General features: G+C 42.5%; 1 protein-coding gene across 1 annotated transcript in view; it reads right to left on the bottom strand.

The window, feature by feature from the left end:
- Positions 1 to 18,082, bottom strand: part of plekhh1 (pleckstrin homology domain containing, family H (with MyTH4 domain) member 1) — a 36,153-nt gene extending 18,071 nt beyond the window's left edge. Inside the window, exons 1-8 of the mRNA XM_025060097.1 lie at positions 17,682 to 18,082; positions 9,473 to 9,643; positions 3,138 to 3,200; positions 2,018 to 2,167; positions 1,817 to 1,900; positions 921 to 1,002; positions 248 to 430; positions 6 to 61 (exon numbers count right to left, since the gene is read on the bottom strand). Coding sequence (XP_024915865.1) covers positions 6 to 61; positions 248 to 430; positions 921 to 1,002; positions 1,817 to 1,900; positions 2,018 to 2,167; positions 3,138 to 3,200; positions 9,473 to 9,616 — 762 coding nt within the window. The 5' untranslated portion in view covers positions 9,617 to 9,643; positions 17,682 to 18,082. The remainder of the gene's footprint in view (positions 1 to 5; positions 62 to 247; positions 431 to 920; positions 1,003 to 1,816; positions 1,901 to 2,017; positions 2,168 to 3,137; positions 3,201 to 9,472; positions 9,644 to 17,681) is intronic.
- Positions 18,083 to 21,074: the final 2,992 nt, after the last annotated feature.

Raw genomic sequence — 21,074 nt, forward strand, 5'->3', positions numbered from 1 at the left:
TGAACCGCCAGGTCCCCGAGGGAAATTCCTACGCTGACCTGTTCGTGAGGCCTTTTCCCGTCTGGAATGACAGAGCAGGTTCATGAAGGTCCACGGAGGATTCTGGAAACACTGTAATCAGACTGGACTTCACGCCATCATTATTGGTTCTACTGTCTGCCAGTCAGCTTCAGGTAAATTATACGGCCTCACATACTTCCTGCCACCAATACCCAGATAAGTACATGGACTGAGGGCAGAACTGCACCTGTCTGTGGGCTCTTGATATTACAGACTAGTCCCCGAGGAACAGCCTGTCTCCAGCTGTCTTCCTGGGCAGGCGGCGTGCCAGGGCAGCTGGGAGGAAACAGGGGGCTGCTGGGCACCAGGTGGGTATCCATGACGGGGGAGGTGGCAGGAGAACCTGAGGACGCAGGCTTCTCCAAGAGAGCTGGAAGACAGAGAGAGAGAGAGAGAGAGAGAGAGAGAGAGACAACATCAAGTCACTGAAACTCTTTAGAACAGTTGGACCTCACCGCTGATGGTCGTAGGTCTGACTAATGCTGAAAATAAAGTTGACATTATCACATTTCTCTCCAAGACATTTTTGTAAAGGGAAACTTCTGTAGTTCTACAAAAGTTTTGTTTATTGTCCAAAAGTCTAATTTTGCATAAAAGTTGTTGATTCACTTCTGCTGATTGTTACTTCATGTTATGTTATTTTTTATTTGTTTGCACCAACTATGTTGACACAACACACCAACTGTAGCAGCTGTGAAGCAGCGTCAGCCCTTCAGCTAAAACCAAACAGTTTCTCCATGGACTTTGGTTTGGGAGTTTGACAGATTTAGTTATAATTAAAAAAACCAAGACAGATTTCTAATGTGTTTAACTTTTCCCTCCTAGAAACCTGTTCTTTTTTAAGTTTGAGAAGTACTCACATTGGAGTTTGTCCTGCAGCAGCACGATCTGCTCCGTCTGTTTGACGTTGGTCATTTTCAGCTGCTGGTTCTCTTGCTCCATCTATAACAAAGACATGTTAAATCACACGTAACTTTGCCTTTAATTATAGATAAGAACAGAGATTTTTGAAATATTGCAGGATGTTTCTGTGGCCTGGCACTGATGTGAGATATGTTACCAAATTTGTACTTTATACTTTGTTTTCTGTGGTGATTTTTATTCTCTTCCAAACCCATCTCATTTCTGTTGTCCTTTAATGCACAAAAACACACGAAAACTGAAGACGCTAATGTCTGAATACGCTAATGTCTGAATACGCTAATGTCTGAATTTATCTAATGTCTGAATATGCTAATGTAGGAATACGCTAATGTCTGAATACGCTAATGTATGAATACGCTAATGTATGAATATGCAAATGCTGTCTCTTCTCAGTTTAACTACACCTTTGGTTAAAGCACAATCTAAAAAAGCATTGGAGCACAGTACGCAGTATGGGAAACTGAAAATAAATGAATATATATACATATATGTTAATATATATATACATATATGTTAATATATATACATATAAGGTTACATATTTACATATATTTATACATATACATATATACTGACACATACTATGTCTAAGTCAATATCTATATATAATCTATATATGTATATATACATATACACAGATATATGTACACATATGTATGTATATGTATAAGTGGTAGCTTTGGTTTTATTGACTAGTTTGGGTTCCTTGTTCCCTTTTGTCATCAGTATCAGCTCAGTTTCTGTTTTGACCTGTACAACATTCAGAGCAGAGTCTGCAGAGGCTGTGACTTCAGTCAGCTGTGTATCCGTACATGTCTGGTCCTGGTCCTACCTCTCTGAGCTTCCAGGTGACCCAGTCTTTAATCTTGGCAGCCTTCTCCTCAATAATCTTTGCCTCCTGGGCTCTGACTAAGATCTGCAGTCAGGAGACAAACAGCAGGAGGCTTTATGGGGATAATTCCAGTGATGTTCCAGGAACATGAATGACTGTTTCTGATCTTCACTCTCTCTGTCTGTCTGTCTGTGTCTTTACCTGTTTTTCCAGCTGCGTCTCTAACCTCTTGATCACAGCATCCTTCTGTTGGACCTGACTGCTCAGGTCTTGGTACTTTCTGTACAGCGAGCTCTCCGACTCACTGGGTTGAATGTTTGCAGACTTCAGCTTTTCTTCCATGACGTGGATCTGAAAAGTGCATAATTAGAGGAGTGAGCGCACAGGTACGGCCAAAAGGCAGCTCACGTCTGCACCGCTCCGCTGACAGTTGACGGGCAGCAGACAAAGCAGAGGAGGAAACATAAGGAATCTGTTTTACCCCCGGGGCTGAAAGGACGAAAGACGAGGGCAGGTTAAATTAGCAGCTACAGCAAACACCTGGGAGCAGCTGTACTGACAGCAAAGCACAGATTAACCTTCAACACAAAGGGCTGCAGAGTTGGCGTGACGTGTCTAAGGTTTCCTCCCTGTACAACCACAGGCTTCTTCTGTTAAATCCCATCAAAGGGTGGCTGATTAGTGGGCTGAACTCTGACGGAACACAGAGAGCGTGTCATTTTATGGGTGATAAATATATATCTCTAATGTCATCGTAAAGTGTTGGAAACAGAAACACAGGCTTAGGATCAAATTATTGGCATTTTTAACACTGTTTGTTCCCACACATGTTGGCAGTGATATTGATGGACGATGTTGATAACAGGAGCAGAGAGGAGACCAAAGATCTGACTAAGATGTTGAAACCACCTGATGTTTGGTCACATACAGGAGGTCCCAGGTTTACGACGTCCTCGACCTACGGCGTTTCGTGGTTACAGTCTTGTTCCACCGCTGCGACGTAGAGCGTTAAAACTCGTCAAACTATTTCGCACAGGAACTAATTATTTGGCAGGACTACAAACTAATAATGACATAAAATAATAAAATAACTGCAGTGGAGTTTGACTAAAAACGTCTCCTCTTCTTACCCTTCATTGTTTTCCAAAGACTGGGTCGCGACCCTCCGGTGTGACGCAAGAGGTTGCTCAGGTGTGTCGCAAGAGGGTTTTTTTTGTTTTCCCAGGAATTTAGGAATAATGTCTATTGACTTGGGTCGCGAAGGTTTGTGACTTTTGAAATATGGGTGCCCTGAAAAAAAGTTTGGGAAACACTGATCTACCTGTTTCTCAGCGCTCTCAGCTCGTTGGTCGGCCTCCACCACCCTCTGCTCCAGCTCCTGCATCTGTGACAAAAAAAGGGCAAAATATATTACATGTAGATCTAAAGATCTGAACACAGGATTCTGGATTCAATAAAATGATTTTTATTATCATTATTATTATTAATTGAGGGAATTTGGAAAATGATTTTTATTATCATTATTATTACTATATCAGCTTCACTGCATTGATTGAGTCATAGTTTGTGTTGTTGACGTCAGTGTCACACACACACACACACACACACACACACACACACACTGAACGCCTCCTGGGTTCAGTGACCCAGCAGAGAGAAGAGCAAACAGACTAATGGACTCAAACTGCTGCAGGAGTTCCACCTGACTCCCTGTCCTCCTCTTGGCTCCTCGTCTTTTGTCCTCACCCTCTCAAACTTCTCCTCACTTCAACAAAGACCTCCTTCATTCCCAGAATCCACCACTGGCAGTATGTAAATGCTTCCTCACGGCCAGATTAACATCCAGCGACACCACAGAGCATCGGTGGTTGGTGGACGACGCCTCACCTCCAGGTCAAAACATCCAGGCTGTGAGTCACAGGGTTTAGTTTGAGCGGCTCAGAATACAGAGTAGAAGAGGAGCAGGATGACGACCCCTCAGCTGAATCCTCAGAGGTCAGAGTGTTGAATGGATGAGAGGAAGACTTCAGGTCATGTAACGGAGCTTCATTAATGTGCTGGAAATAATCCATCCAGACTAAACAGATCCAGTGGCCTGGTCCACATGAACCAGTAGTCAGGTAAAATTAAACTGGTCAGGCTGCCCCCTAGAGGCACCGACTGTGTGCTAAATACGTCCATGTGTCTCAGGACATTGTTGGGTTAGAAATTCAGAACTCGACTGTTCCCAGAGAAATGTCTCCAGACGTTCTTGGGAGTCAATGATAAAGTTCCAGATGGGTGTCTTTTTCTCTGTCAGATGTGAATCAGTGACAGACGAGTGTCAGCTGTCGGACAGACTCATGATCCGTCTTCATCTTATCTCCACCTGTCAGGAGACCATCAGCTCCTCTGGATTCCTGACTGAAGCACAGACAGGGAGTCAGCTGACTGACTCTTCACAGGAATGGCCTGTAACCCCCGCCCCGAAACAGCCCTCCACCCTCAGAAAACAAAGCAAATTCAATCACACTAGTCGTCAGTTTCACATTAAATTGTCAATTTAAAAAAACCCATGACTTCATATGAATTTTTAGAAACAAAGCAAATTCAATCACACTAGTCTTTTTCACGTTAAAGTTAATTATTGTCAATTTAAAAAAAAACCATGACTTCATATGAATTTTTAGTCCCCCAAAAATAAAAATGTTTAAAGAATATCATTATAAAATGATATGAGAGTTAAACAATGACAATATGATAAGATACAGCAATGAATTAGTCAGTTAATCATTATATATGGCCTTAATTATCCCTATATCTGTATTAAAATAATGAATAACAATTCAAACTTATTTAAATTAAATTAAAAAGTCAACTATAAAGAATAAAAAATCAGCAAATCCAAACACAGCCTGTCATAAAATAAAACATTTGAAACACAAAAGTCAACCCAGTGAACACTTTCTCCCCCCTCTCCCCCCTCTGCTCCCCCGTCTCGTGAGGCTCATGGAAGAGATTTAATGTAATTTGTCCAATATTAGGTTGAAGTAGGAATACCAACCAATTTAAAGATTCCAGGGAATTAGTCCTTTAGGATTCTGGGGGGAAAAAAGATGAAACTGTGAAGCTGAAGTTTCTTCCCTCAAACTGGTGTTTCTGAACTTTGTAGGAAAATAAAATAATTTCACTTGTCAAATTTGTTACTGTTGTCACATCATATTCCTTCTTTAACCCCTCGTCCGACCGACTCTATCTACAAATATTTCCTCCGTATCGTTTTTAGCCACAGCAGCGGCGGTGGCAGTGTTGAGGTTTCTTCCAACACTTTTAGCTCTGGGCTGAAAATGTCTCAACCACTAATGGAGCGTGAGATTTCATACAAATGTTATCGGCCCCACGGGATGAATCCAGTTACACTGACTGATCCACACACCCGACCTCGTCTTCTGCCACTGACGGATGAAGATTTGTACTTTGGTTTGAAATGAAAACAATCAGATGGTGAAAAACCACCCTCAGATTTCTGTCTACAGCTCTCACTGGCCCTGCCATCGGGGGATGAAAACTCTTTGGTAGCGGTTCAATGAAGAGAGCTGAGTGTGAATATTTTCCACTTTTTCTTCGGTCGTATTAAAGGAGACAAGTAGGAGTTGAACTCTTCGTGTTGACGGCTGTGAAGACCTGACTTTTACATCTGTGCTGCTTCTGTTCCTGAAGGAAAAAAAACAACATTCTTCACTGCAGTCTTTACACTTGGACTGGGTTTTAATTTTAACTGGGTGCCTGAGACCAAAGCCTTCCTTTTAATGACACGTGACTTGACCGAGTCTCGAGAACCGACTACATTCGCACTCAAATCCATCATGTCCGTGGCACCAGGTCACAGTTTAGAGGGTTGAAAAAAATCCTGATTAAATAAAACACATCACAGCTCAACAAAAAGATAAAACGTGTCTGAGTCACTAAGTTAGTGACTAAAATCTTTAGCTTTACAAATTGCAGCCACCTTTCAATTAATCCAATTAAAAATTTTAATTGATCCACAGCCCGACTTTATGTCCAAACAAATCCATTACACAGTAATTAGTAGTTCGAGTAAGTGTTCTCTGCAGACGGCCGGTCAAAGACGACCACATCAGCATTCTCTGGTTTTTGGGGGTGGGGGGGAGGGTGAGAGCAATAACATGACGGCATGGTAGTCTTCAGCAGCAGCACATGCATTATATATGTGTGTATATATATATAGACTATACATATAGACACCAGCCTCTGCTTAAACCCTGCACTGTTTGTGATCATTTATGTCTATTAGTAGTTGAAAAGTTGGGATGTTACTATTTAAAAACCGTCTCATTTAAACGACTAAAACCATCTTTAGACACGTCTTTCTAAAGTTATTGTTATATCTTTGTCAAGTGTTGAACTTTGAACTTTTACATTCTATTTGCTCGTGTTTTTCCAACATCGTCCATCCATCAGAATTCGATGGGAAATTCCCCAACACCATTCTTACGACTATCTGCTTTTATTTCCCAAAACTGAAACGTGTTTTTTGAAGGAAACTGGAATTCAGTCCTTAAACATCGTCCAGAATTCTACAAAGATGGAATTCTCTTGAATGGAGGGCATGTCGAGAAGTAGATTTGTTCTGTTCACCAATAAAGACTTGTTGTCAATTTGTCTCCGTCTGACTTTTTACCTTCCTTGTATTTAACTTGTGTTTGTGTAACTGTACTGTACTGCACCAAATGACTGATTATGTGTATAGTATCTTATTATGTGGAGCTAACGGTGTGTGTGATTAATAATCGACTTTTGAATTATTACGCATTCCACCTTGGTTATTTTTGTTGGAGACTCCTGACGTGTTGAGAATCAATTGGACTTCAGTAGCTCAGCGTTATGATTTGTTTAGATTTATTTCCGCCTCTGTCTCTTTTGGTGCGAACGCAGCATTAGGATGATTTGCAGCTCCGGATGTGGAACTCGGCCAAAAGTCTCCGATGTTTAAAAAACGATGCTAACCAATTTAAAAAATGGGCTCAATCAGTTTAGTCTGCTGCAGTAATTTCTCTGAAATATAAGACTTTGGCAAGGACTATTTTTAGCCGAGGATTGATACGTATATTTGCAGCAGCTGCATCATTTATTACCAGAACTGTGAATGTGAGACTGGGCCAAAACCAACTCCAGTCCCACCTGTTCATGAGGCTGATGATTCAACTCCACTCCCCGTTTTTACAGCTCATTTATTAAGTCTCAGACCATTATGGTTATGTTCAAACAATTAATCAGTCAACAGTAAGAAGATATAAGAAAGTGCCAAGAGAGGACCTGGAATATTGTTCGACAAAGACAGAAGTGGTAGAAAAGCACATGTGGGTGGTTCAGGGTGTAAATAGAGACAGCATATCAGAGGTGAGGTGTGCAGTCAGAGTGACTGATGGGCAGGTCTGGGGCAAGGTTTTATCTGTGAATGGTGGCCCATATTTGTGGACATGTGGACAGAGGACGGACTCTAAAACTACAAAGAGATTAGACCAAGAGATTAGACCAAGAGATTAGACCAAGAGATTAGACCAAGAGATTAGAGGTAAATGTGTGGAATCTAAGTAAACATGAGACCAGAGGACTTGTCAACTAAGGAAAACTTAAACTCTCACAAGGTGTGCAGTGAAACCAACATTATATTGTCCTCCTGCCGCAGCTCCATTGATCTCTCCTCGATTTCTGTGGGCCAGGTTTTGTTGCGTTGCTAACACCTGTCTGCAGTTGAGGTCAGTTTTTAGTTCACTTTTCCAGATTGCATCCAGATTTGGACGAAAAATGTCCAGCTTGTTTTGATTGACCGTGTCTGAGGTTGGGTCCTGCTAACAGACTGAACCGACCACTGGTCTGGTCCAGAAGAAGAGGAGATCCAGAGACGCAGCAGCAGCAGCAGCAGAAGATTATTATTATTATTGTAATTGTACAGGACATACAGAGTTTGTCCTCTACATTTAACCCAGTCATGAAACAGGAGCCGTGCGCTCCACTTCACTGCCCGTCGGCTGCAGGAGAAATTTGGATGCTTGCTCAAAACACCACAGCCTAAAGGATAGGATTCAAACCGGCAGTCCTTTAACCACAACTGTCATTTGCACAAAAATAAAAGAGAGAAAAAAACCCTGTTCTGACAGAACCTTTTTTTTTTTTTTTTTTTTTTTTTGCTACCGACTCATTCCTCCTCTCTGTAATCCAAACATTTCCACTCCTTTACCAACAAATCTTCAGAACTGGACTGGATTTCTCGATGACATTTGATTACTTTCCAAAGTGTCTGGTTGTCGGCCTTCACAACAGCCGCAGCTTTACAAGTGTTGGCCGCCTGTTAGTGGTTATCCTCCCCTAACGTGAGGGGGGACGCTCGGCGAGTGAGTAACGGGTGAGTTAAACCTTAAGTATTCACATTGGCCGAAATCACAGGCCATCTCTGATGACACAGGCTGAGTGGGCCGAGTGTTTACCAGATCAGCTGAGTAATCTCATCTGTCACGGCCAACACACGTCAACACGCAGTGGTCCACACGTGTGGCTCCGACTGATTCACATGCTCTAATGGTTTCCAGTTGAAAACAGAGGCATGAGAAGAAGAAGATGGGGGTGATTGGAGGCCAGTGAGTCACTGCAGCTTCAGCACATGTGTTATTCTGCAGAACAACAACCTGTTTAATGTCTCAAACAGCCACACACTCTCAGGTCAATCAGATTGTGGCTAAATGTAGCTACATTTGAGCTCTGAAGTCAGATGTGTCCAAATACGGCCCTTCAAAGTCTCTTTTAAAGTGTATTTATTTGTTTGGCCTGCCATCAGAGGGAAATTATTTCAGTATAACATTTGTTAAATATGTTCTAATGAAAGTTTTTAATCATTTCTGAGGCTGTTTAAAAAAAAGAAGTTTAAGTATACGTTCTGTTACGTTTCGGGTTTTTCTGAGCTAACTTCCAGCTAACTGCTGGGCTAACACTTTACTCTGCTTTTATTTTCCTATTTACAATATATACTGTAATTAATTTTCTAACTATTGGCTACTGTATATTTGGCCAACTCCTTTTAGTTACACATTTTTTTAGCATTTTTTTGATAATGTTTTGTCATTTTTTAAACCACTATATATGGCTATATTTTGACTGTCTATTTGGCTAACATTAGCTTAGCTATTTTAGTCATTTTTATTATATTTTTGTTCACTATTAGCCATTCTCAGCTTTATCACAATGCTAACTGTTACTACTACTACAGCTACTGTGGAATTGCATTGAAAAAGTTCCTAGTACTCTACCTAGTTCCCAGTACTGTATCTAGTTTCTGGTACCACCTCTAATTCATGTTTGTAGTTCCTGGTATTGTATCTAGTTAATCTAGTTAATTTTAGAGTTACCAGTGCTGTCTCTTGTTCTCCATACTGTCACTAGTCACTAGTTCCTGGTACCACCTCTAGTTCCTGGTACTGTCTCTCACCTTGGTACTAGTCCCTGCAGTGATAATGCAAAAATAGATTTTTTTTTTTAAATCTTGAGTTACATCATCATTACAGAAGAGGAAATGCTCAATAGCCCAACAGCTGATTTCTACAGCAGATCTGTTTGTGAATGAGTGCAGCCTCTGTTACCCATGATGCTTTGCTCTCTTACCTTCTCTGCCAGCAGCTCTCTGATTTTCCCTGCCTGTAGCCGAAACCTCAGCAGCTGCATCTCCAAAGCCATGCAGCGTTTCTGCCAATCCACACTGGCCGCTGCGACAGCTCCTGACCCGCCGCTCCCCAGCACGTCCGCCATGGCAGCGATTCAAAATTTTGCTTCGGACTAAAGAAGAAAAAGAGAGAAAAAAAATGTTAATGTCTTTATGATTTAAACTTCCTGCAGAGTAGAAGATGCAGAACTTTTTTCTGTTTTCATTTACAGCCAGAGGAGCAGAAACAAGTGATTCAACCTCCGTGCTGACCGCACTTCCCATGATTCACGGAGGAAATGTGAGTAAAGCAAGGAGTAGCGATGAGTTCACAATAACAGGAGTTTATTGAAAGTTTCCTCTCACTTTCTGCCTCCGTTTGCACTAAATAAGTACGGAAACGTGACCTTATCTGCACACACCGAAGAACGGAAGAGGGGCTGAAGAGTGGAAGGCAACGTTTAGCTAAAGTTAAGCTAACAGTTAGCCAGACCCATTGACATGTACTAGTATACTACGCAAGAAACAACAGTTAACACGAGGAAAGACTGAAAAACAGCTCACAATTAGCAAAACATTTGAAAGTTCACCAAATGGTGACTAAAATGTAGCCCCAAGTAAACCAACATTATGTTGCATATGTACAGAAGATAACTAAAGGTTAGCTCACAGAAGGTAAGATTAAAAAGCAAAAATAATAAAATAAAACAATAAGCATTATTTCCATAAAACCATAATAATAAATGACAAGACTCATGAATCATGTCCTGTTGTGGACTTTTTGGAGACCTTTGACCTACACCAACAGATCACCAGAGTCTGAAACCTCACTTCCTCTTGGTTCCCGGCCTCTGCACATGCCCACACACACTGAACAAAAACTCAGCAGGCAGCGCTGTGTGTCAGTGGGGGAGTTGGGTTCATGCGTGCCGACTCCCAGGCTCTGCCAGCTACAAAGCAGGTCAGTGCTCTGCTTTTTAGCCAAATTACCTACTAACCCAACCTCCCCCGACTCCCCCATCTCCCTCCACATCCACGACTCCCTGGCCATGCAATCCCTTCTTAATTACAAGGCAGGAGTGAAATGAGATCCTGTGCCGCACAACAGTGTCTCTCTGTGTGACAGTCCCAACCACAGCTAAAGGTAGGAGGAAGGGGGTCGTTTTGGGGGGCGAGGGGTAGCTCACCCCGGTGAAGAAAGGAAGAAAGAATGTGTGAGAATGAATGGAGTGAGTGCTGAATGTGGGAAACTCTAAGGGTGAGCTCTACCTGAAGTAGATTTGACCAGTGGCTATTTCCCTCCTCAGGATTCTCATTCATAAAGGTTTAGGTCCAGCTGTGCCAACTGCAAATCCAGATTATCTTGGGTAAATAGAGAGAAGAGGCCATGACCACAGGCTTTAGGGTTAAAACCATGGAAGGTATTTAGGAAGTAGACCTAGCCATCAATGAAGGACCTGGAAATAGACCACTAGAAATACTCAGCTGGTTTCAAAAGAAATTCTTTTCTTTAAAGACTTTTCTCCCTAGTAGAACTATGAAGCTGAAGAATAGTAGTACAGAAGGAATGTATGAGTAAATGCTACAAGTTTCTTTAGTAACACATGTGCACACTTCAGGTTCAAGAGTTGTAAATGAACCAAAACGCACTCATGTTCCTCTGCTGTGTTCCTCTATTAATGCCTCTGCGCCTGCACATGCTGCCCAGTGCTACTCACTACACCGCTAAAATCATTTTTCCAATTTAAGAATCTTGCGTCACTTCAGATCTGCTGCTCTTCACCTCTGTGTGTCCTTCCACCCAGTAATGCCTCTATGCCTGTGTATCAGGAAAGATGTGATTATTAATGTGGACAGGACGCTTCAGTAGACACTTCAACAAAGGCACATAAAAAAGGCTACTTTCTACCATTTCTTTAAGAGTAACAACTTTCTGTTAGAACTTAATAAAAACAAAAAATGTGATAAAAAAAAGTAAAAATAAAAAAACATCTCCAGCTCGTGTTTGGAAACTTGAGGTGATGCAAACCTTAATATAATCGGTGCTTATCTCACCAAAATAAGTTGAAGAAAGGAGAATAATTTCAAATGAAAGGCAGACACACACACACACACAAACACACACACACACACACAGACACACAGACACACAGACACACACACACACACAGACAGAGTGCAGCCAGATGCCATCAGCACAACTGCAGACGTTCAAAGTCCAGCAGCTAAAACTGCACCACGGCGCTCCCTACAATTAGTACGCTCATAAATACAGGCCTCTCAAACAAATTATAGAAGTCATGCATGTGGAGGTTTTGCCAGTCGACCGCTGTACCCAGGCCGGACGACCCAGGTCCAAGTGCTGACGACTTGTTCTGTCTGTGGAGGAGACTGGAGGCTGTGAAGGTCAGGGTGAGCAGGAAGCGGGGGGGGGGGGGGGGGGGGTAATAAGTCAATTTGAAAAAGCCCTGTTCGGCCACACTGGGGAAAACTATGATGGAGGAAACCAAAGGAGGTCTGGTCCACTTCCCCCACCTCCTCCTCCTCCTCCTCCTCTTCCTCCAGGAGCTAAAACAGCTGGGTGTAAACAAGCCATTTGCTGGTTAAACGCTCGCAGCACTGCCGTGCTAATTCTTCCTTGAACAGCCCTTAAACACTACCTGTTGGTTGGACACGAGGTGGTAGTTCCCCCACCTCCCAACTAAATCCTGTTGTGCTGTTTAAATGACATTAAGGATTACTGATAGACTTTACAAATAACTGTATCCCTTACTTTGACCTGGAAGATGCAGAGGCAGCTAGCATCGTTAGCATACCTCTGTACCAAACAGAGCTCAAACAACATCTCAACAAGCTCTGGTCAACGTTGTCCTGTTGTGCTGTTTAAATGACATTAAGGATTACTGATAGACTTTACAAATAACTGTATCCCTTACTTTGACCTGGAAGATGCAGAGGCAGCTAGCATCGTTAGCAAACAGTGCTCAAACAACATGTCAATTTGAATGACATTAAGGATTACTGATAGACTTTACAAGAAAACACCTGGAAGATGCATTTTTTAGCAAGCTATGTGGTAGCTTGCTAAAAAACTGTGATGCTACGGCAGCTAAAGGCTCATATCTTTGTAGCAGGTTGGCACCTGGAAGTATCATTTACTGTGATGAGAAACACAAGAATCAGAGAGTTCAGCTTGAAGGTGATTTTCAAAAACAAAACAAAGTAACCCAGCTGATTATTACTATCTGTCAAAGCAAAGTTAAAAGCATAAATTATTCTAAAGGATAAGGACTCAACTCTGTCCGGCTGTAAGCTGAGCTTAGCATGAAAGGCTAAGGACTGAAAAGTAGAAGGAGGGAAGGCAATCAGAGAAGGTCAAAAGAGGTCAAACCCTCTCTCAGCTCACTGCACAGAGATAAAACCAGCCAAAACACCAGCTTGTTAGGAATGAGGTCATTTGCAGTGTGTGTGTGTGTGTGTGTGTGTGTGTGGGAGTACTGTGGCCTGATGCATAACTTTTGTTACAGTTAAGATTTAAACTGGAGTCATTTTCTCCTCCTGCTCCAGCCTAACCCTCCATCAGCGGATGGTTTACAAAAAAACACAGAAGCTATTTTCCACTGAGTCTACTGTTATGTACGACCTGATGAACACTGTTCTCTCCTGCTGTATCTGCTCTGTCAGGCATGTATGACAGTGAGAGGAAAACAAAAAGCCAGGACGACAAAAATACGCGGTTATTTTTTAATGATCTGTGTGTCATCACTGATGCACGTTGGGTAAAACTCCAGGCCACCCAAGACAGGCATACAGGCAGGCAGGGAGGGGCATGACATCATGTGAGGGCTCAAGACCAGATTGGTGTCTCCTCTCTCTTCAATGGCTGCAGAGCAACACACACACACACACACACACACACACACAGCGATTCTTAGAGATTCTCTACTTCAGTCTGACAGCACGAGTTTCCGTGGCCAGAGCAAACTCTGGGGAACACGATTGGATGGAAACACCACCGCAAAAATCCCAGCACAACAGCTCCGACTGCAGCCCACACCCACAAATACTTTTCTATTGACATTTATCCTGCATTATCCCTCACGCCGACTCAGACTTGATATCCCACCAGGGGTTTGATGTCTATGAGGAAGGGATTAAGACATCGAAAAATGATCCAGTGTTGTCAGAAACGGCTCCATTTGGACAGAGCCTGATGACGATCCTACAGTTTTTACAAGGATGAGTCAAAAAAAAAAAAAAAAACTTGTTTAGACAGGCCTCCCACTTTTCGCCAACAACTGCGACCAGTTTTATCAGTATATCTTGTTCAGGTTGAGTGGGGTTATGTTTTATCAAATCAGGGTTTTCACTCCTCAGTGTTTGTGCAGTGACATCATGCCAATATGTAAATATTTCTGCCACATCTCCAGAATCTGGACCATTGGTCTCAACTGTAAACATCCTAACGTTTTGCCAACTGTCCTTTAATGAACTTTATTAATTAACGTTATCAACGACCGAGGTTATACTGACCCATAGGTTTAACACTTCATTATGTTCCCTGTGCTCAGCTCATTGGTCACCCTGCTGAAGTTGGCTTCAGGTTGGTAATGCTTCAGTCGGTGAAGGCCATCATTTTTGATGAAATACAGTATATGTACTACGACAGGAAGAGGTTTTTAAATAGATTATCGACAGCAAAGATGTAACGATAAACTCAGCTCACCGTACAATATCATTCACGATTTCTATGTCAGGATAGAATGTTATCACGATGTTTTTAAAAAACAAAATGCAAAACTTTGCAAAAACACCGTTACAAAATGAAATGGTCCTGAGAACAGAAATATCTCCCAAATATCATCTCACAAAATGCAAAACTTTGCAAAAACACCTACAAAATGAAATGGTCCTGAGGACAGAAATATCTCCCAAATATCATTTGTTGCTCTACTCTCACAAAGACATCCACTAAGAAGACATGCCCAGATGGAGACACTGCTGCTGAAGTGTTCGGCGCTCCACTCACAGAGGACGTGGAGAATTGTTTATTTATTTATTTTGGTTTTACTATCTTTAATTTGTCCTTGAACTTTTTGACCAACAAGCCTGAACCCTACAGTCAGTCTGGAACAAACAAACCAGCAGCTACTGTGTGTCCATGGGCTGAGACAACAAGAACTCTGGTCTTTGAGGTGACAGAGAGAGAAAGTGCTTCGTAACCTTGTCTGTGCAGATGCATGATCCACGGAGATAAAGCTGTAAACACACTCCTCAGGCCCTGTGGGCTTACTGTATGCAGCTGTTCACTTTATTAGCTGCGCCTCATGTTCAGTTTTTCTTCCAGGGTCTCGACTGGGTGCCACATTTTAAGAGAGTGGTTTTGGGGCATTAAACAATGACGTAAGAATCTGTCAAAGACCGTGTCTGTGTACGTCTGTAGCAGTCTGTAGCTCTGACCCTGTGTACAACTCCCCAGACCAACCCTCAGTTGACCGGCTCGTCCCTCGGCAGCAGACACCACAGCAGCCGTAACTCCTCAGCAGCACTCACCAGAGTCAGGGAGGCAGCTGGAGAACAGACACGGACACGGACACACACACCGACACGCTGCTGCTGACCATGCAGCTGTGGTGATGTCAGTGATGAGGTGGTGCTGTGATATCATCCCTCGGCATTTGAAAATCCCAGTTGTTGTCAACATCCAACCTGGACTTCCCCACTTTTGGCAACCAGTAGCTCCACCCTCCCTCCGTCTATTCTTCTGAGAAGAAAGCCTCTCATCAGGCAGCACTGAGCCTGAGTCTGAATGTGGGTCAGTCAGTGCGGATCAGTGTCAGCCTGCCGTGTACACCGACAAGACGGAGTAGCAGTGGAGTATGGCTTCATCTTCTCCTCACTGACCCCCAGTGGAGTTTGACCAAGAAGGAACTCTCCCCAGGCCTCGGCCTGTGTTTGAATTAGGAGCTCACTCTGTCTGGTACTTACAGCTGGAACAGGTTCCTCATAATCAGGAACGTCTGGAGTCCAATTTAAAGGGTTGTATGTTTGTGGCCCTCAGTGTTTTCAAATATTATCAGCTTACTTGCTAACAGCTAACATGTCAGTCTCTGACTAACACAACGAAAGACAGAATGATCATTCAATGACTCTTTGTAACAATTCCAGGATGGTTATTGTGTTTTTATCTATTTTGTTGATGACTATATTGACCAGTCAGCTGGTTAACTACGACCTGCAGATCATGTTCTAACCTTTGACCTTTCTGTGATAATGTGTTTACAAGCCTGTGAATATTTATTTAGATTCATTTGTTTAACATTATTACATCTGGTCATCCTTAAAAAAAAACAATGACTTCTACTGCTGTAAGTAACAGACAGGTGGCGCCATTTCAGCATTACATCCCTTCACCTTTCACCTGAGAGGACAGACAGGTTTATGACGCTTGATGCAACAGGAAAAGCCAATGTTTTTATAAAAATTACGAACAGCGCCATCTGTCTTTGCTTTTAGCCTTATCTTAAAATGATTCAGCGTGGACAGAGCCGTGTCTCACATCAGATGTTTGAGGCAGTAAAAGAGAAAGGCATGTCTCCGTATCTCCTTATCTTGTCTCACTCCTCCATCTCTGTGTGTCTTACTCACCTCTCCTCCTGACTTTCAGTCCTCCCTCTCCTCCTGCAGCACCTTTCCCACCCACCCCATCCTCTCCCTGCTCCACTTTCTCCTCCCCCATTGTGTCCCTGCAGTCAAACCTGCGGCTCTGTCCCCGCAGCAGCGCAGGTTAATGACAGGCCTCCACAAACTGACCACACTCATTATCAGCGGCCGCCTTAAACACAGACCCTGACATTCCTCTGTGCTGAGGTGTAAACATCCACCTCTGCAGCTCCGCCACGCTGCAGACAGACACACTTTAGAGTGTCCACCCTCCAGCCCTGCAGGGCAAAGGGAGACATAGAGAGAGAGAGAGAAAGAGAGACAAGAGACAGAAGTACAGACAGAAACACACAGAGAAAGACTGGGGACACAGAGACAGAGGCAAACAAAGTGGAGGGTCAGTGCTCCATCCTTGACAGAGGGGACAGGGACAGATGGGGAAACGCAGAAGTAGACGGAGACACTCAGAGACAGACATAGAGATGGGGGAGGGGTGAAATGACACCTAAGAGCCAGAGACATCTGACTCTACAGTCGATGTATACGCTGTGGTTGGTGTCTCTGTTAGGGACTCACAGGGACAATGATGGAGTCACTGATGTCCACACTGATGCAGCTCAGCAGGATAAACTCCTCTGACTTCTTCAAGGCTAAACATTGACATTAAAAACTCTGATTGGACACTTGGACTTTTTCTTATAACTATCAGAAACTACAGTTTCCGTACAGTGTGTCCAACCTCTGGGTCACCTGGATCTAAAGTTCATATGGTCACATAGACCAGACGGACCAGTGTCTCTGATCACCACAATGTGAGCAGATCATGGTCTGAGCTTCCATAAGACCAGAGGTAAAGACAAAGTCAAAAAGTTTTCAGCCATGTTTCAAACTGACATACTATTTATTTGAGGTTATTTATATTTTACCTTGACTTGACATGAGAAAAGTTGGCATTTTTGACCGAACAAACAAACCTGTATACACGTATACGGTAAAGAGTTTGCCCAACTCTGAATCCTGAGTAAAATCTGGGGATTTTTTTTCCGTATCTGTTTTGATTCTACAACCAGACCTGAAGAATCCCCCAGGGTCCGTGTGAAACTCCAGACCAGTCCAGAGTCTGTGAGATGACCTGGATGACTGAGAGCCTTCAGGGGCATCTGCGTGTGTTTTGGTTTGGGATTAAAGAGTCAGACAAACTACCAAACAGTGACGGAGCTACTACTGGGACATGCAGTGACTTGAGATTTTGTCCAAAAAAGGCCACAGGGAACAGGTGTGCCAGGAGCGCACGGCTGAGCAGAATAGTAGCAATCGTAAAACAGTGGGTCAGCAAAATGAAAAAAGTCCATGCAGGCTTCTGTGTCTAAATACACAGGCCAGGCTACAGCTGCAGCTGCGGTGTCTGTGACCGAGGAAACCCCGGGAGTCCCGGAGTCAAATCCATCCAAACGGCGAATGCGTAAAAGTCAGTGCGTAAAAGAGTTAAAGGTGTTTCTGCAGTCTTACCTTGTGACTAGTGTCGACTCTCGCTCCCCGCTCGACCTTCTCCTCTCACGGACACCGTCCACCGTAAACCGGCGCAGCTGGGTTCATAACTTCCTCTCCGCTCCGTCGATTTTCTCCTCCTCACTCCTGCTCCCTCTCACCGCTCATTCATTTCGCCAAAGTTTCAGTCTTTCTCTGAGTGTTTAAATGCGGCGCCGCGTCCCCCTCTGTCTCTGTCCCTGTCCCCGACCGCTGTCCTTCTGCCGTGTCTCTGCTGGAAGCACAGCAGACTGGAGTAGGAACTCCTTTACTCCTCACTCTCTCGGCTCCTCCATTCAACAGACTCATCCCATATTCCTTTAAAGGGCCCAGTGCAGGATCAGGTTTCTGCAGGCAGCAGTCAGACCCCCCTCCTTGTCTCCCCCCTGTCTCCCCGTCATGTGCAGGAGCTGCTCAGGATATTGCATTAAGGCTGTTTCTTGCGTGGAGTTTCCCTTTACGATGTAAACACAGTCGGCGAGGATTTTTGTGTGGAGCTGCGGGCGAGAAAGTTTCTGTGACTCCTGCAGTTTTATGAACTTTTTTTTTTTTTTACGGAAAACAGATTCATAAGGAAATACTGTCAAATTGACAATGCCTCGGAGTTAGCCCAGCAGTCAACCAAATGAAGCTAGCTAAACATGAGATGTCATAGATAGCCCACAAATTAGCCCCAAAATAGCTAGTTAGCCAATAAAATATAGAAATAAAGCCACGATAGTTTATAAGTTAGTCAAAACAAAGCTACACAGAATTGCTTAAATCTGACTCATTAAAATGTTGGAATCATGGCTGATATAGCTTAAAGTTAGTCCGTAATAACCATAAAAAGAATGCAAAGTTACCCCATTAGTAGCTAAAAGAAGGATGGGAAACATATTGACGTCATTTCATAAGAAGGAAAAAAATAGCATAAAAGTAGCTTAAAGATAAAAGTAGCTTAAAGCTAGTACATATTAGGGCAGAAATAGTGTAAAGTAAGTCCATGATAATCCAACAATGTAGCTGAAAATAGCATTAGCTTAGCCCATAAAAGCTACTTCAAACTACAAAGTAGTTTATAAAGTTATTTCCTAATAGAAAAGTACATATTAGACTAAATATGACTAAAAAGCTAGACATTAGGAAATACATAGTTTATAGTAAGTCCATATAAAGCTTCACTGAATGGGTAGGAACCATGATTAATTTAACTTAAAGTTATTCCATACATTGGTCAACACAGCTTTTATGGAAAGTGTTTTGATGTTAACTAACACAGAGCACCACATTTGGCCAGAACTGGCTAACTGACAGAGCTCAACATTAGCATCTAAAACCTTAAACATTATGCCAGAAATAGCTAACAAGTAGCATCACAACATCTTCAAAGTTATCAGGTTAAGATAAGTTAACAAATGAGCCAAAAATAGCTATAAGATAGAAAACAGAAAATGTTATTATACAAATACTACTGAACTAAAACTTTCATGGCTTAAATCTTTAGAAATGATCGCGTTAGATTCTCTGATATGTAACATTTAATTTCTCAGCTATTTTATTATAATAAAATACTGCCTGAGGAAAGGCACTGTATTTCACAACTTCTTTCATTTTGACACACCCAGAGCTCTGGTAAATTCAACTTTCTAGGCTCAACAATAATTTGGTCTTTTTTTATTGAGCGTGTATTTATACAGTCACATGCACAATCTGTTCTCAAAATTAACCGGACTCATAAAAACTGCAATAAAATGACGCTGTGGCTCAGTGAGTCTCTGTGAGACAGGACCATGACATGACAGCAATAGAAGGACTTTAATAAAAACTGGGCTGCTACTGTACTGCACTGACGTGTTAACTACTGTATACTTTTACAGCTGTTTAAGTCAAATATGGACCACACTAGGAATAATGAAATGCTGCCCACTTTTATATAACACATGTTAACTGTGTGTGTCACCATGGGAGTCCTCAAATAAACCATCAAATATGGGCTACATTAATATAAGCCCAACTGGACTGGGCTCCTGGACCAGATTAGACAAAGTGGTGTGGCCCTGTCTGTTTGGACATGGAATTCTTCCCTGTTTTCACCATTACTTGTATACTGTTCAACACCGCCCCCAACAATTTCCAGCGGTACTGCTCTGTTGTCCAAAATGCACCAAATCATGTACATTCCAAATCCAAAGTGCGGACAAAAAGATCATCATGCAAACTTACTGTATCGTTGAGCAATAATTGGGCTTCAAATGAGTCAAATAAAAGTTTAGAAAATGTGCAGAAATATTGACAAGATCTTTGCCAGGAATGTTTTCAAAGTCTGATGGTTAAGATATTTTATTCGCTTTGCTTTACTTTTAATCTCAGATTTAAAATTCAAGCATTTTTCTGGTTCTGGTTTCAGGAATAAATCGAGTTTCCTTTGTTCCCAACCAGTCTGTACACTTTTAGTGATATAAATCCTTATTTTAAAGACCACCATGATGGACTCGGTAAAGTCCAGTTTTTGGGGGTTTTAAGGAGCCCTAATTACAGTTTGTTTGTTTATAGGCTGCAGTCTCAGACTGGGCTTTACAGGAATCAAACATTGTTAAACCACCATGTGTAGCTGTTGCAACTGCAGAGAACCATGATCTGGGCCAGTAAAAGAATTGCTGGGGATCATTTGCAAAAGTCTGAGAACACATTGATATAACAAGACACGTATAAGTGTGCTCAGGTCTCTACATCATTCTCCAAGTGTTAGGAAGTCAAAAGGTTCCAGTTGTTGGAATACAGAAACAAGTGAGGTTCAATCAGGGCAGCAGAGGAGTGGACCTGGGAAGATCACGTCCCTCTCAGTCTGCAGCCTTTTTTTATGATCTGTGTCTGAGTGGGATATAATCTGCATCATTTTCTCACTTTTGTAAAAAAGAAAAAAGAAAAACAGCAGAAGAAAGTCATGCAGAAGCAGAGTGTCAAGAACCAAACTCTTAAAATCTCATCATCTGGCCTGAACCAACTGACACACCACGCAGGATTTCTGTGTGTTTGTGTTAATGTGTAAAGCATGCAGTGGTGTGACACGCCCTGCTGTGTCCACTGACCAGAGTCGTCCCAACAACGCACAAATACACACACGTCGACACGAGGACAGAGCCGGACGCAGCCAGACCTGGCGCAGAAACAGAGGCGGCGACTGCACGCACGCTCACAACGGACGTCATAATCACAGGTCTATTGTCTTCATCCTCAGTTTTCATTTTTGATCATTTCTGTTTCTGAAGTGAATGAGTAAAACTGTTCAAATGTAGCTCATCCTGAACCTCAAATCTTTTGTGTTTCCACAAAGTACAAAGTTAAAGTTAATTGTGACTTAGCTAATTCATCTTTGGGAGTCAGTATGGTCAA

The sequence above is a fragment of the Cynoglossus semilaevis genome, chromosome 1 (assembly GCF_000523025.1).
Source record: "Cynoglossus semilaevis isolate Cse_v1.0 chromosome 1, Cse_v1.0, whole genome shotgun sequence".
Taxonomy (NCBI): Eukaryota; Metazoa; Chordata; class Actinopteri; order Pleuronectiformes; family Cynoglossidae; genus Cynoglossus; species Cynoglossus semilaevis.